At 33.3% G+C, this 16,288-nt stretch overlaps 1 protein-coding gene across 4 annotated transcripts in view; it reads left to right on the top strand.

Moving 5' to 3' along the window:
- The window catches only part of VPS13C (vacuolar protein sorting 13 homolog C), a 168,399-nt gene that overhangs the window by 127,527 nt on the left and 24,584 nt on the right, over nt 1-16,288 (top strand). For all 4 annotated transcript variants that reach the window (XR_011997412.1, XM_026002038.2, XM_026001977.2 and 1 more), the window contains 9 exons: nt 716-842; nt 3,698-3,933; nt 9,751-9,892; nt 10,957-11,097; nt 12,312-12,393; nt 12,525-12,594; nt 13,196-13,307; nt 13,420-13,533; nt 15,696-15,835. Coding sequence is in view for 3 of the 4 variants with exons in the window: in XM_026002038.2 (XP_025857823.2) it covers nt 716-842; nt 3,698-3,933; nt 9,751-9,892; nt 10,957-11,097; nt 12,312-12,393; nt 12,525-12,594; nt 13,196-13,307; nt 13,420-13,533; nt 15,696-15,835 (1,164 nt within the window). In the remaining variant the exon portion in view is untranslated. The remainder of the gene's footprint in view (nt 1-715; nt 843-3,697; nt 3,934-9,750; nt 9,893-10,956; nt 11,098-12,311; nt 12,394-12,524; nt 12,595-13,195; nt 13,308-13,419; nt 13,534-15,695; nt 15,836-16,288) is intronic.

Raw genomic sequence — 16,288 nt, 5'->3', positions numbered from 1 at the left:
TCAGGCCCTGGGCCAAAGGCCCAAAGGCGGGCAGCACTAAACCGCTGAGCCACCCGGGCTGCCCCCAGTGAGAGATTTAAAAGTACAGAAAGGGATTGAAACCTAATTGGATTCCTTTTGTTGTTATTCTCTAGAAAGTTTTTTGTAATATGGACTAACACTTCTTAAACTTTAAGGATAAATTTAAAGATCTCCCAGAAATCTTGTTAAAATGCAGATTCTGATTTAGTAGGTTTTAGATGAGGCCCAGGATTTTGCACTTTCCGCAAGCTCCAGGTAATGTTTCTGCTTCTCCATAGATCACACTTTGAGTAGCAACAGAATGGATGTAAATATTTTTTTCCTAAGACCCATGTTTCTTATCTATTGCATTTTATTAAAAAACTTAAATTTAAGCACTGAGTGAAATTCTGCTGCTGCTAAAGAATTTGTAGCTTTTCCTGCAGGTGAGCTCTGATGTACCAGTTTGTTTATCTTAACGAATTCCATTGCCTGCATCAATTTGGAGTATACTCCAACTTCAGAGAGGCATTCCTTCAAGCTTCAAAACTGTTAGTTTATTGAATACTTTCGAGTACTTACTTTTAGGCAGAGCTCTGTTTATTAACAAGGAGTTTTATAAGATTTTTATACCAGTCCCCTCCTTTGTAAGCCACAGGTGTGAGTTTCTCAAGGCCTAGATATTTTAATCTTCCCTCTGGCTGTTCTGTTTCAGTGGGTCACAGGAAGAAGTACACTTGGTGCCAGGAGAAGCTCGACTCTTTGCTTGGGCAGATCCTACTGGTACCAAAAAACTCACATGGACGTATGCAGCAAATACTGGAGAACACAGTCTGTTAAAGGTATCATTTGATGGGAATGAGTGCTGTATGTGTTGCCTGGTGGCTAAGGAAGCAGACAAGCAGCTTCATACAGTCATCTTTGTCCTTACTGAACTAAAAATGAATTGAAAGTTGGTTTTGGAGTTTAGATTGCAAGTAGTTCATACCAGTATTTTAGATTAGTCAAGATAACTTATTTACGATTTGAAAAAGGGGCCTGCTTTATCTTACCCAAGTAAAGACCAATAAAGTATCTTTTTATATACCTTTTATTTTTTAAAGAAAAGCATTTTAAAACTAAGAGAAAACAACTTTATTTTGAACATATGCATACCACTGTTGGCTTTGAGGTTTTTAGGCATATTTTCCCAATGAAGACCTTGTGTTTTAATTAGAGGAATCTGGCAGTATACAAATTATCCCATGTAAGAAATTTAGTGAAATATTTATTGAAACTATTAAGGTAGCTAATTTGATCAAATATGTTATTCTTAGACTCTTAAACTTTGGGAAGGTCTTAAGAATTCGCTACCAGGCTTTCTCTAGCGTAGGAATTGCTCTTGTGTTAGTGATATAGATCATCTAGTTTCTGTAGAAATATATTCTATTATGAAAAGTTCATACAGTGTCCTCTTCCACTGTCTGATAATGTCAGTTTTTTAAAAAGCTTTCTTGACTTTTGCTTTAAAATGGTAATTGGCCAACAGTGGCTGAATTATCCTTTCCTATATTCCCTCTGAAATACCCATAAAAGAGAGAAAGACTTATCCACTTCTGAAAAATTAGACTGATATTTCCTCTGTTACAAGATTCTTGGAATAATTTTCACCATGACAATCTGATGGATCTCTACTCGCTTGCTTGTGCTTTACTTTTTACAAGACAGAAACTCAAGGTTTGCAAATGGTACAGAGGCTTAAATTTCCTGATCCTCTTAGCTCCCTGGCTCAGAGACATGGGAGTTCTAGCAGAGGTCTCTGACTATGCTGGTATTATTTCTCCTCTCCTTCATTTAACCTTTAAATAGAATATGATGATATGACAAAGAAGACATGACAACCATAAACTTTCATGCCAAGAAAAACATGGTATCAAAATATAAAACTTAAAATGCTAGAAGTTAACTGAAACACAGGTATCAGAGGATATTTTATTTTTAACAGATCAAACATGAAAAATGCGATTAGAGAGTACTTCAGTAATAACTAAGACTGAAACCAAGACGTATCAAATTTTGTACTTTATAGAGAATTCACCTTAATAGATATCTCTGAAATATTTGCAAAATTTGGTTGCATACTAGAATTTGAAAAATTGAATAGGCTACTTTGACATATATATTAAAAGCAATAGATTTTTTTAAAGCAGTATGTTGATGAGGATGTGGAGAAAAAGGAACCCTCAGGTACTGTTGGGAATATAAATTGGTGCAGCCACTGTGGCAAATAGTATAAAGGTTCCTCAGAAAAACTAAAAACAGAAGTACCACAGTATCTAGTAATTCCACTTCTGGGTATTTACACAAAAAAACAAGAACACTAAGTTGAAATGGTATATGCACCCCCATGTTTGTTGCAGCATTATTTATAGTAGCCAAGGTATGCAAACAATCTGTGTAATCAATAGATGAATGGACAAAAAACATGTGGTTTATTATGTATATATGTAAAATGGAATATTACTCAGTCTTTAAAAAAATTAGTTCTTGCCATTTGTGACAACATGGATGGACCTTGAGGGTATTATGCTAAATGAAATAAGTCAGTGAAAGACAAATACCCTATGATTTCACTTAAACATTGGAATCTAAAAAACAAACAAACAGATCCATTAATACAGAGAACAGACTTGTGGTTGTCAGAGGTTGAGGTGGGAGGGTGGGTAAAATGGGTACAGGGGAGTGGGAGGTACAGGCTTCCAGTTACAGAATGAGTCACAGAGCTGACAGGTACAGCATAGGGAATATAGTCAGTGGTATAGTAATAATGTTGAATGGGGACAAATGGTAACTACACTTGTGGTGAGCATAGGATAGTATATAGAGTTGTTGAATCATTATGTTGTATACCTGAAACTGATGAAACATCGTGTGTCAACTATACTTCAATAAAAAAGCAATAGATGTCAAACAACAACAAAACTCAGCTATTCATCTCCTCTGTATAAATCCTTTATTTGCTTTTTTTTTTCCCCAGGAAAGCATGAGATGAAAGGCACATACTTTTCATCTGCTTGTACTGCTTGTTGAAATGAACTGTTGTATTAACATGAAATGTTAAGCCCAGAATGAAGAGGAATCATTATTTCAGTCTCTGAAACCACTGACCAAATCAAGTCTTATATTTTTAAGCACTATATGAGACCTTTAACCAAGTAGATTTTGCAAAACAGTACACACTAAGTACAAACCATAGTTTTATTGTTTAATAGTGTGATATATGTAAATATACATTTGCAGTGTTATAAGTTATTAAAACATAAAAATAAACTGGGTTAGTTTTACCTAAACTAGGTTACTTTTATTCTAATAAACTTAGGAATCTCTCCCTCTTGGAGACAAGTAAGTGTCTTAGGGCCCTGGAACCTTGAAGGATACTCTTCTTCCTGCCGAGTGCCCTTTGAACAGTCAAACCTAGGACACACAAAAAATTAAGCACTCTTAATGTTTGTTGTTGTTTGAAAAAAAATTGGGGAGTTAAGTCTTAAAATAGGTTATTTTAATTTGATTTTAATTAATTTATGTCATTTTGAAGATTAGTTTTCCAATTTATAGTCATGGTTTTTAACTTTTCTAGATGTTCAGTTACTGTAGTTTAACTTTATGTAATAAAAACTTACTGCTCGTGGGTTTAATACAAAGTCTCTCTTTTCCCCAGGATGAATGTGGCCAGTTTCCCTATGATGCAAACACCCAGATACACTGGGTATCATTCCTAGATGGGCGCCAGAGAGTGTTGCTTTTCACTGATGATGTTGCCTTGGTTTCCAAAGCACTGCAGGCAGAAGAAATGGAGCAGGCCGATCATGAAATAACCTTTTCTCTCCACAGTCTTGGGCTTTCCCTGGTTAACAATGAAAACAAGCAGGAAGTTTCATATATTGGGATAACCAGGTATGGCAGAAGGAAGATAAGGCATCAGAAATCTTTAAAAAGCATTGAGTTCATATCCAGTTTAGTGAGAATAATTAGCTGTTCTGAATTTTGATGTATTGTATATTCTTTCAGCATAATTTATGAAGTTTTTTTCACTGGAGTTGAAAAGCCCCTAAGATAGGAAGATGACTAAAATAATGTCTTTGCACTTACTGTACTTATCATCAGTTGGTGGGGGAAGAAAGGTTTGCTTCTTTCTTTGTTTTTTGGTATGTATTTTTTTTGATGAATTATGATAGCAGAAGTGCTACAAAGAAGTATATATACCTGCAATGGAAGTACAGAGATAGAAGCAACTAGGTAGTTTTCTGCAGTACAGGCTGAAGAAACTGGCATGGATTAGGGGAAGCTGACAACAGTGGGTCAGACAAATTGGAGAAAACATTCTTTATGAATGTTTGAGGCAGTATGACATGAGTACATAGTCTTTAATGGGAGATTGTTTAGAATGCTTTAATAGTGATGATACCAGGTATTTTTCTCTGATTCTGCTTGTATCTGTATGAGAAAACATTTGAATTTACTTATTAAGACTTTTTAAATGTCACTAACTTTGGTTAAAAGACTCATTCTTTTCTTGGAGGCTGATGGGTGGAATTTTGTGTATAACCATCATAGTATTATTCACTATCAATAATGTTTAGTGAGGTAAACAATAAAGTCAATAAAAGGATCATGTATATAGCACACTTTACACAACACCCAACAGATTAGGAGTTCTATAAAGGGTATACATACAATGATATAACATTAATATATTTGTGTATATATATGAATAATATATTCTCTTGGTTATACATTTCAGTATTTTATAATATTTTTAACCTAAATAGGAAAATCATTTTTAAGTCCTAGAAATTCCGTTTCTTCACTCTATTGTTCTTCAGTATAATTTATTTTTACTTTAATATTATGTTTGGTATTATATTTTGTCAGATTGGTCTTTATAAGGACTTTTAAAAATTCATTTAAAAGACCTTGCTTATCTTCTGACACAGTACACATTTAATACCCATTCAGTGGGGTTGTGTACTAAGGAAAAATATATGTTAGATAATTTTTTAAAATAACCTTTTATTTTTTGGAGCACTTTTAGGTTTACAGAGAAATTGGCTATAAAGTACAGAGTTCCCAAATGCCCTGCAGCTTTCCTCTATTATTAACATCTTGAAATAGTATGGTATCTTTTTTTACTATTGATGAGCTAATGTTAATGCATTATTATTATCTAAAGTCCAGTGTTGATGTATTTTAAGTTAGAGTTTGCTCTTAGTTTGTAAATTCTGTGGGTTTTGACAAATGAATAACGTATACCTGTTATTACAGTGTCCTATATCGTAAAAATCACCTGTGTGTCACTTGTTCATCCCTTTCTCCCTAACCCTGAATCTCTGGAAACCACTGATCTTTTTACTATATATAAAGTTTTGCCTTTTCCAGAATGTCCTATCACTGCAATCATTGAGTATGTAACCTTTTCAGATAAGCTTCTTTCTTTCACTTAGCAATAATTTTTAAGTTTCCTCATGTCTTTTTGTGGTTTGATAACTCATTTTTTTAAATCACTGAATAATATCCCATGTCTGGATGTACCACAGTTTATCTTGACTATTGAAAGACATCTTGGTTGCTTTTAAGTTTTAGCATTTATGAATAAAGCTGTTATAAACATTCATAGGCAGGTTTTTGTATAGACATAGTTTTTTTTTGTTTGTTTTTAAGAATTTTATTTATTTATTCATGATGGACACAGAGAGAGAGGCAGAGACATAGGCAAAGGGACTTGGTCCCATGACCCCAGGACCATGCCCTGAGCTGAAGGCAGATGCTCAACCACTGAGCCACCCAGGCATCCCTAGACATAAGTTTTTAATTCATTTGTATAAATATCAAGGAGTGTGATTGCTGGATTTTATGGTAGGATTATGTTTAGTTTTGTAAGCAATCACCTAATTGTCTTTCAAAGCGGCTGTACCATTTTCCATTTCCACCAGGAATAAATGAATGAACATTCATTGCTCCATGTCCTTGCCAGCATTTGGTGTTGTCAGTGTCCTAGATTTTGGCCATTCTAACAGGGATGTAGTGATATGTCATTATTGTTTTAATTTGCAATTCCCTAATTACATGTGCTGTTGAGCATCTTTTCTTTTCTTTTCTTTTTTTTTTTTTAAAGATTGTATTTATTCATGAGAGAGAGAGAGAAACAGACACAGGCAGAGGGAGAAGCAGGCTCCATGAGGGAGCCTGACGTGGGACTCGATCCAGATCTCCAGGATCAGGCCCTGGGCTGAAGGCAGTGCTAAACTGCTGAGCCACCCGGGCTGCCCATGAGTATCTTTTCAAATGCTTATTTGCTATCAGAATATCTTCCTCATTAGAGTCAAGTCTTTTTCCCATTTAAAATTTTTTCATTTTCTCATTAAAAGTTCTTTATATATTTGGGGTACCAGTATTTTCTCAGATACGTGTTTTGCAAATATTTTCTCCCAGTCTCTATCTTTACATTCTTTTCACTCTTTTAGCGGTGTCTTTCACACCAATGAGGTTTTTAATTTTAATAAGCCCCCGCATTGATTCTTTCTTTCATGAGTTATGGTTTAGGTGTTATATTTTAAAAGTTACAAAAATGCAAAGTTACTTACGTTTTCTCCTGTGTTACCCTCCTGATTTTTTTGGTTTAAGTTTGATATTTAGGGCTCTGATAATATGTCTTGAGTTAGTTTTTGTGAAATGTGTAAGCTCTGTGTCTTTTTTTTTTCCACCTTTGGTTCTGTCACCATTTGTTGAAAAGATTGTCCTTTTTCCATTGAATTTCCTTTGTTCCTTTCAAAAATCAGTTGACTATATTGGACCTCTTGGTCTTATTCTCTTGGTGTGTTTGTCATTTCTTTCAGTTATACCGTTGTGTCTTGATTTCTGTAGTTTTGTGGTAATCTTAAAGTCATGTAGTATCAGTCCTCCAACTTTTTTCCTCTTCAACATTATGTTGACTATTTTGAATCTTTCACCTTTCCATATAAACTTTAGAATTAGTTTGTCAGCTCAGATATTGGCTGGAATTGCATCTAAGCTATAGATGAACTTGCAAAGAACTGATATCTTGACATTATTGAGTCTTCATATTTGTGTACACAGATCCTTGTATTCAGATCTTTGATCTCTTTCATCACACTGTTGTAGTTTTCCTTATATAGTTTTTGCACAAATTTGTTAGATTTTGTTTATACCTAAGTTATTTTATTTCTCTGGTGCTAATATAAATATTATTGTGTTTTTAATTTCAAATTTCAATTGTTCATTGCTGATACATAAGAAAACAATTGATTTTTGTATATTTGTATCTTGACACATTAGTTGTAGGAATGTTTTTGGTTGATTCTTTGGGATTTTCTACATACACAGTCATGTCATCTGAGAACAGACAGCTTTATTTCTTCTTTCCTAATCTGTGTACCTTTTATTTTCTTGACTTATTGCATTATTTAGTATTTTCCAATGTTAAATAGGAATGGTGAGAGAAGACATCCTTGCTTTGTTCTTGATCTTAGTAAGAAAGCATCTAGTTCCTCACCATTAAGTATGATGTTAACTGTAGGTTTTTTTGTAGATGTTATTTTTCAGGTTCAGGGAGTTCTCTCTCCCTAATTTGTTGAAGAGTTTTTTTTTTTTATCATGAATTGATGTTGGATTGATTGATTGATAGATTGATTTGTGACGGGGGGAGAGGGTCTTAGGAAGAAGGAGAGAGCAAATATTAAGCAGGCTCCACACTGGGTGCTTGATCTCACAACCCTGAGATCACAACCTGAGCCAAAATCAAGAGTTGAACACTTAACTGACTGAGCCACCCAGGTGGCCCAACATTTATATAATTTATAGTGGATATTTTATTCATTATTTTCATTGACCGACTACATAATACAATGAGGGCATTGTTAACAGTATCATTGATTAATACCAACAAACTGTTAAATTAAAATATTATGAAGTTTTCTTTTATCATTATGCAAATAGTATTCTCTAATCAGGGATCAGCAAAGGATGGCCTAGAATCAAATGTAGCTGATGCCCTGTTTTTTCAAGACCTGGTCTAAGAATTTTTTACATTTTTGAATGGTTGGGAAAAATTGAAAGAAAACATTTTATAACACATGAAAATTATATGAAATTCTAAGTTTGTTGCCCATAAGTAAGGTTTTACTAGAACACAGCCTCATTTATTCTTTTATATGTCTATGGCTGCTTTTGCACTGCTGCTTAGCATACAACAAAGGGCAAATAGAGTGTATTATTGCCACCATTTAGCTGTCCTGCAACTTTTATTTAGTTTTTATTACTAATGCATTCTCATCATGTCAAAAGAAGTAGAGAAAAGTGGATTTTTAGTGTCTCTCTTATAGATCACTGTTATTGAATGATATGGCAAAGCATATTTATTATGTAATGACCCTATACCTGTGCTAAAATAATACAGTATATATTGACATTTCCAAACTAAGAACACATCACAGTATGCCCACCCAACAGGAAAAAAGTGGCCAGAAAAACCAGAAAATTTAATCAAAATATCTGATACAAATAAATTTCTTCACACAAATAAAATAACCAAAAATGAGGCTGCAACCAAAGTTAGTTTCTGAATAGCTCATTTGTTAGCCAGGTAAGAAATGGCTTTTACCAATGGTAAATTAATTAAATCACCTGAATGTAGCAGCTGAAGAAATGTGTCCAGAGTAAATAAACTTAGGGCCCTTAGCCTTTTTGTGAGAATAGTTACTTGAATCGAGAACATTCAGAGCAACATCAATAGTCAATTAAAAATAAGGCAAATAATTTTGAATGGTTTTCCTTGGTTCTTGAGTCATCAGATGTTACCAGTGTTACCCAATTATTGTATATTTGAGAAGCGAGTGCTGAATTTGAGGTGACTGAAGAATTAACCTCTATAAATACTGACTTTGAGCCCTAATTAAGTGAAATGTTGTCACCCCTGAGAATGAAGAGTAAAACAAAATTTTTGTAGTATGTATAGTGACAGATGTTAACTAGATTTATTGTGGTGGTCATTTCACAGTATTTATAAATATTAAATCCCTATTTTATATACCTAAAATTAATTTAATGTTCTATGTCAATTATACCTCAATAAAAAGTAGAAATATATTTTTTCATTAGTAGATATATATTTTTAAAATTTTGCTGAATTGTTTTTATATTTTGAATTTCATCAATTAGAAAAATTTGTCCAATTTTTTTCTCTCTTATTATTTAAGCACTTATTATAATCTCAATTTTGTCTCAGCCACAAAGTCTAAGCTATTTACTCTATGGGGGGACATGGGTGGCTCAGATGGTTAAACATCTGCCTTTGGATCAGGTCATGATCTCTGGGTTCTGGGATGGAGCCCCTGTTGGGCTCCTAGCTGAGTGGGGAGTCTGCCTCTCCCTCTCTCTCTGCTTTTCACACTGCTTGTGCTCTCTCTCTCTCTCGAATAAATAAAATCTTTAAAAAAAATTTACTATATGGCTCCTTACAAAAAACGTTTGTGAGTTCCTTGATTGATTGATGTCAATCTGTGATAGAAGAACATTTTCCCCTGCTCCTTTTTCTTATGTACTTTATAGCACCAGTATATTTTGCTGTTTTAAAAAAATCTCTTGCATAAGTATAATTTTCATAGGAGATTTATAGTTGAGATAATTTGAAGTTGAATGACAATTCCAGCAAGCCTAATATATATTCCTAATTTAACTTTCTCTGAATTGTTTTAGTTCTGGTGTTGTTTGGGAGATGAAACCAAAACAGAAATGGAAGCCTTTTAGTCAAAAGCAGATAATGTTGCTGGAACAGGCCTATAAAAAATATCAAGTATCAAGAGACCATGGATGGATTAAACTAGATAATAATTTTGAGGTATACCAAAATTTTTTTGTTTTGGTTTTTATATATGTATTCTGTTGGTAGAAAATAAGGAAAATTTACTGTCCATGTTAAAAAAAGGTGTATTCAGAAACTATTTATTGTTAATAAACTCTTATTTATTAGTAGTATTGACATGACTGATATTCATTAGTACATTTTAAATTAAAATGTTATTAAGTCATATACTATGAAACGTGATTTAAGTATGTTTCTCTTTTGCATTTTTGTCATTTCTTCTGTTTATGAGACAGTTTCATGGAACTTGTTTTCAGTAGGATTATGCAGAAATTAATATTGCTTATTGGAACTTTTTTTCTGTTTTGAATGATACCAATATATATTGGCAAATAAAGTCTGTGAAAACTTCTGTTTTTCAGTAGTAAAAACCCTATAAAAAATTCACTCAATTAAATTCATTAAATGGGAACAATTGTTGGACATGGGTAGATGTTACAAATACAGGTGTACTCTCTGCAGGCCCTTACAGTATTACAGCTTAAGGTTTGCTTGCTCTAGGAAGACCCCAGAAGCTTGACTGCAGTTTCTCATTTGCTCTGCTTCAGTCGCACAGTTTTAGTTACTCTTTGTCTTTGATATCTAATGGTTGGTTTTGCATTGATCATCAGATATGTCCCCCACCCCATCCTTATCCCTATAAATGTTGGCCATGCTTAAATGAAAACAAACAAATGAAAATTTGTCTAAACAAGCTATTAACTATTCATTGTTTAACTTTGTTAAAACAAAATTTAAGAGTTACCTAGAATTACTCATTACCCTTGAGGTTTTTAAAAAATAAAAAGCATGACTTATATAATTGAAAAGTTTATATAATTGAAAAGTTCCTCAGTTGTTTTCTTGTTTTCCTCATAACTGTGGTGGAAAAGTGATTCTGCTTCAAAGATCTCAACAGTAGATCACCTTAAGGCAGATCTTTTTTGGTGAGGCATAGAGATTAAAATGTTTTCCCCTTCCAATTTGTGAGTAAATGGATATTTTAAATGGGCTACACTGATAATATCAAGTCATCATAAATACATGTGCTTTTTCCCCAGGTCAATTTTGATAAAGTTCCCATGGAAATGCGCCTCCCTGTTCATTGCCCAATAAAGCGAGATTTTTTATCCGGGATTCAGATTGAATTTAAGCAGTCTCCTCACCAGAGAAGTTTAAGAGCCAGACTGTACTGGCTTCAGGTAACATTGTCATTTTCAGTTCAATAAGTATATCTAATCACTTTGGGGATCCTGGGGATGAATTTTTTCTACAAGACTCTAGCATAGGGCAGCCCGGGTGGCTCAGCAGTTTAGTGCTGCCTTCAGCCCAGGGCCTGATCCTAGGGACCCGGGATCGAGTCCTGCGTCAGGCTCCCTGCATGGAGCCTGCTTCTCCCTCTGCCTGTGTCTCTGCCTCTCTCTCTCTCTGTGTCTCTCATGAATAAATAAATAAAATCTAAAAAAAAAAACAGACTCTAGCATACCTTATAAATCGTATTTTTTTGTTGTTTGTATGTTCATTCCCCTTCTCCCACATATCCTGTGGATTCTCTAAGCATCATCCAAGTCCAAAGACTTTGCGACTGTTGAGACTAATTTGACCATTTAGCCTGTAAGAAGAACATTTTCCTGCACTGAAATTGTTATTTCTAAATATTCCTTCGAATTTGTCATGGGATCCAAAAATAAGATTTTCTTTTTTATTTTATTTCATTTTTGTTTTTTTAAAGGTCTTTATTTATTTATTTGACAGAGAGCGCAAGCAGGGGAAGTGGCAGGCAGAGGGAGAGGGAGAGGGAGATCAGGCTTCCTGTGGAACAGGGAGCCCAATGCAGGGGCTCCATCCCAGGACTGTAAGATCATAACCTGAGCCAAAAACAGACACTCAACTGACTAACCACCAAGGTGCCCCCAAAATAAGATTTTCTTATCATTCTATACATGAATGAGCTGGGCTTAAATTGGAGAATGTTTTTGTCTCTTTGCTTGATTGCTCCCTTCTTGCTTCCTTCTCTTCTTTTTAACTACTAAATATTATTTAGGACATGTTTATCCTTTTTCTTCTTTCTAATTTCATATCCAGTCTCCATTTACATTTTATAAATTATAAGCTGTCAAAAATCTCACATGATCCATAGGCACAAATATTTTGATTAATAGTATATATGCTGCACAGTATTAGTGCATTTATGAGGATATTAAATATTCCTTTATGTAAAAGCTTACCCTTGCTGAGATATGTATGAATTTTTTATCTAACGTGAAGCTTCTCATAGTACCACATATACAATGCAGATATTTAATTATGATGAATTTAGCAGCCTCTTCTATAATATTCTCTATAAAACTAAAAGTTCTTTCTTTCTTTTTTTTTTATTTCTTTCTTTCATTCTTTCATTCTTTCTTTTTTTAAGGTTGATAATCAGTTACCAGGTACAATGTTTCCTGTTGTATTTCATCCTGTGGCTCCTCCAAAATCTATTGCTTTGGATTCAGGTAAAAAAAAAAAAAAAAAAAAAAAAAAAACATTGAGATATTCTGATTTAAAAATTAAATAGACATTATGTTAATCTAGTATAAAGCTTGATATTTTTCTCTTGGTTTTTGTTGTTTTCTTTCTTTTTTAGAGCCCAAACCTTTCATTGATGTGAGTGTCATCACAAGATTTAATGAATACAGCAAAGTACTACAGTTCAAGTAAGTAAAAATTCCCCTATTTATCTAAAGAAATTTAAAATGAGAATCTATTTTGAAAATAAATTTCACTCTTGTGAGGCTGACTTTCATCTAAAACTTATATTCTGCCTGAATGTAGAAATCCACTTTTGATCAAATAATTTTCTGTGTTGAAACTTAATTTAATAATAGCCCCTCTATATTTTAAAGTGTAAAATTCCTTAACCACTTTTCCTGTTTGTAATTCCAATTAGAATATAAAATAGCCAGTGAAATATAAATGATGTATTTGTGAAATGTGCTCTTGAAAGTGATTACTATGTACCTTAAAAATGGAATAATATATGCTATATCATCTAATTGCATTTGTCTCTCCTATAACATATCAAATATGGGATTTGAGATTTTAAATGCTAAGTTTCAAGATAACAGTACTACCTTTAGTGAAACCTTATCTCTAGTGGAAAAAAACAACTCAGTTAAGGATGCTTGATCTTGTTAACATAATACTTTTTAAGAGTGGATCTTATTGTGACTTGTGGCCAAAATCAAAGTTTTAACATTGAAAATTGCAAAGTTTGATAGAAATCCTTTTCCATCTTTAACAACTTTTTTTCCTTAGGTACTTTATGGTCCTCATTCAGGAAATGGCCTTGAAAGTTGATCAGGGGTTTCTAGGAGCTATTATCACACTGTTTACCCCAGCAACTGACCCTGAAGCTGAAAGAAAACGGGTAACAATTTTTATTTCTTGGGAAAATGATAAACTAAAAAAAAAATTAAATGAGCCATTCTTTAACTAGAGAAAAAAATTAAAATAGAAATTCTTGATTTCATTTTTTTCAGACAAAGTTAATCCAACAAGATATTGATGCTCTAAACACAGAATTAATGGAGACTTCAATGACTGATATGTCAGTTCTTAGTTTCTTTGAACACTTCCATATTTCTCCTGTTAAGGTTTGTTGTAATATTGTTTTGAAAACAGGGTAGAATTGCTGTAAGATTTTTAAGGGCTTTGTGTACAAATGTGTGTTTTAATTTGTTGCATCAAATATTTAGTGGGAATTTTGTTTGATTAATTGAAATAATTAAGACAATTCTCTGTAACATATGTCCAACCATAATTCCCACAGAGAAACCATCAGAGCATGTTCTCTAGTCTTGAATTAATAACCCCTTTATTCAAGGAAGGAGCTGACAAAAGCATTTCTTAATTAAGCGAAGAAGTGCTCGCCAACATTTAATGTTTTGGTTGCACTTTGTAACTACTATCACTGTCTAAACAGAAAGCTATAATGGGTGCCCTAACCAGAATGTGAAAACGCTGAAGTAGGTATTATACTGTTGATGTGGTGTTTTTCACCCTTCCAAAATTTGATTGTAACTAAGGGAGTGGAAAATTGGATACCTTTCACTTGCCTGATTTTGTACTTTATGAACCCATTTCCTTTTCTCCTTTTGTTGTTCTTTTTAGGTTTTATAGGAAGAGGTGACTGCTTTAGTAAATTCACAAATGCTATCAACCATTACACTCTAAACTTGTGTAATGGGCCAGATTTACAATTAAGTAACTCTAAAATATTGATGATCCTTTACATTCTCAAAAACTGTATACAGCACATTATTTTCAATTGCATACACCAATCCTTTCAGCTAAGTAAATTAATTTATAAAATGGAATTGAATTATTATTTTAAATTGATGTACTAGTTTGGTACTATTAGACATTTATTGTGTTAGGTTTAAAATTGATAATAATTTTATGTGGTAGATTATTTTTTTAAAGAGATTTTATTTATTTACTTATTCATGAGAGAGACAGAGAAAGACAGAGAGAGAGGCAGAGACACAGGCAGAGGGAGAAGCAGGCTCCATGCAGGGAACCTGATGTGGGACTCGATCCTGGGTCTCCAGGATCACGCCCTGGGCTGAAGGCAGCGCTAAACCGCTGAGCCACCCGGGCTGCCCTATGTGGTAGATTATACACAATTTCTTTTTCATTATTAAGTGAAAATCAGTTATGAGATTGAACAATATTTTCAACAAATATTTACTGAATGCCTACTATGAAAGTTGCTCCAGAAGGTATAAAATGACTTTATGGAACATATAATCTGAGGGGAATGTTAAAAATTGTTAATTTATCAATTCATGATTTATCGATTTATAATTCATGATTCACACATTGGAAGTTATGCCATGAAGTTGAATAATTAAGATCATGAGCCATTATTGTTTCCTTATTCCATGGTGACTTTGCCTTAGGGAAAGGCTGTACCTCTGTCCGCCTAAGCTTACATTTCCTGGATCTGGACACTGATTCTGCAGATGGACAGAAGTCCACATCAAAAAAACAAAATAAAACCCAACAACCAGGCTTTACTAGTTTTACCCCAAGTCTCTTCTATTGAGCTCTACATTGGTTAGGTAAAATGCAGAATAAGAAAGGAAGAGTCATCTTTATTTGCACAGATAGAACTATCTTCTGCCTGTGTCTTTTGCCACTATTGCACTATTGATGATATAGCACAAGGTAGAAGAAACTAAATGGGAATGTGAAAATCTCACGTCTAAGTATGAGTTGAAGGAGTCTGTGGAAGCTGAAAACCTTATTACTCTTTTAAAATTTATTTAGCAACTTGCTAATTGTTGCCATAACTGTCATGTTGTTGCTACCGATTATTATTATATAATTATAATTGTTATTGTTAATTATTTCCATGAATTATTTACCTTAATTGGATGAAAATACATGATTATTTATTATTTTAACCAGTAGACATGTTTTGTGTGCCAGTTGACATGGTTTTCTTTTTCAAATGATTATACTATTTTTGTAAAGTGTTTTGAGCCATTCCATATAAACACAATGGTATTTATACACTTTAGATAAAATTTTAGCTCTTTGGAACACACTAATTTGTATTTTATAAAAAAGCAAATATGAGAATCAGATATTAGTGAGTTACCCTGTGTAGTGTGTAGAATAACAATAACAGCTTTCTTTAGGACTCTGGAAGGTATGACATCTATTTGTATCTGTAAGATTTTGTTCCTATGTATATTAATTTTTGTTTTTGTTTTTAACTTTTATTTATTGAACATTCTTTTTCTTTTAGTTGCACTTGAGTCTGTCGTTGGGTACTGGAAGTGAAGAGTCAGACAAAGAAAAACAGGAAATGATTGCAATTCATTCTGTCAATCTGCTATTGAAAAGCATAGGTGCTACGCTGACTGATGTGGATGACCTAATATTCAAGTAAGATTTATGTTTAAGAAGATGGGGAGGATTTTGTACCAAGTTTGTTTCTCGATATTAATTCTTCCCATTTGGGCTAGAATGTTAGCTTAGGAAATGATCATCCTCACTGTACTTAAAGTTTGGCCTCTTTCTTAATCATGCTTTTTACATACGCTTGTTTTACTCATGAAGAGTTTTATTTTTTCTTCAATTATTCATATGTTGATAAAGCGTGAATGTAGAATAAAAGGAAATATTTTAGTAGTAGCTTATAAATTGACGGTGTTTTAAAACACATATTTAGAAATAAGTAGCCATATGGTGAGATTTCAGTATGGGAGACTATAGAAAGTAACTCTTTGCAACATTTATATGTGTGCTAGACACATGTAAATTCAATGAATGTTTATTGAATTGAATATCCAGCAATGATATTGGAACAGGTAGTTACCTTAGAGAAAAAAAAACCCA

The sequence above is a fragment of the Vulpes vulpes genome, chromosome 15 (genome assembly GCF_048418805.1).
Source record: "Vulpes vulpes isolate BD-2025 chromosome 15, VulVul3, whole genome shotgun sequence".
Taxonomy (NCBI): domain Eukaryota; kingdom Metazoa; phylum Chordata; class Mammalia; order Carnivora; family Canidae; genus Vulpes; species Vulpes vulpes.
The sequence above is the reverse complement of the archived record's forward strand: the minus strand, read 5'-3'. Positions and strand labels throughout refer to the sequence as shown.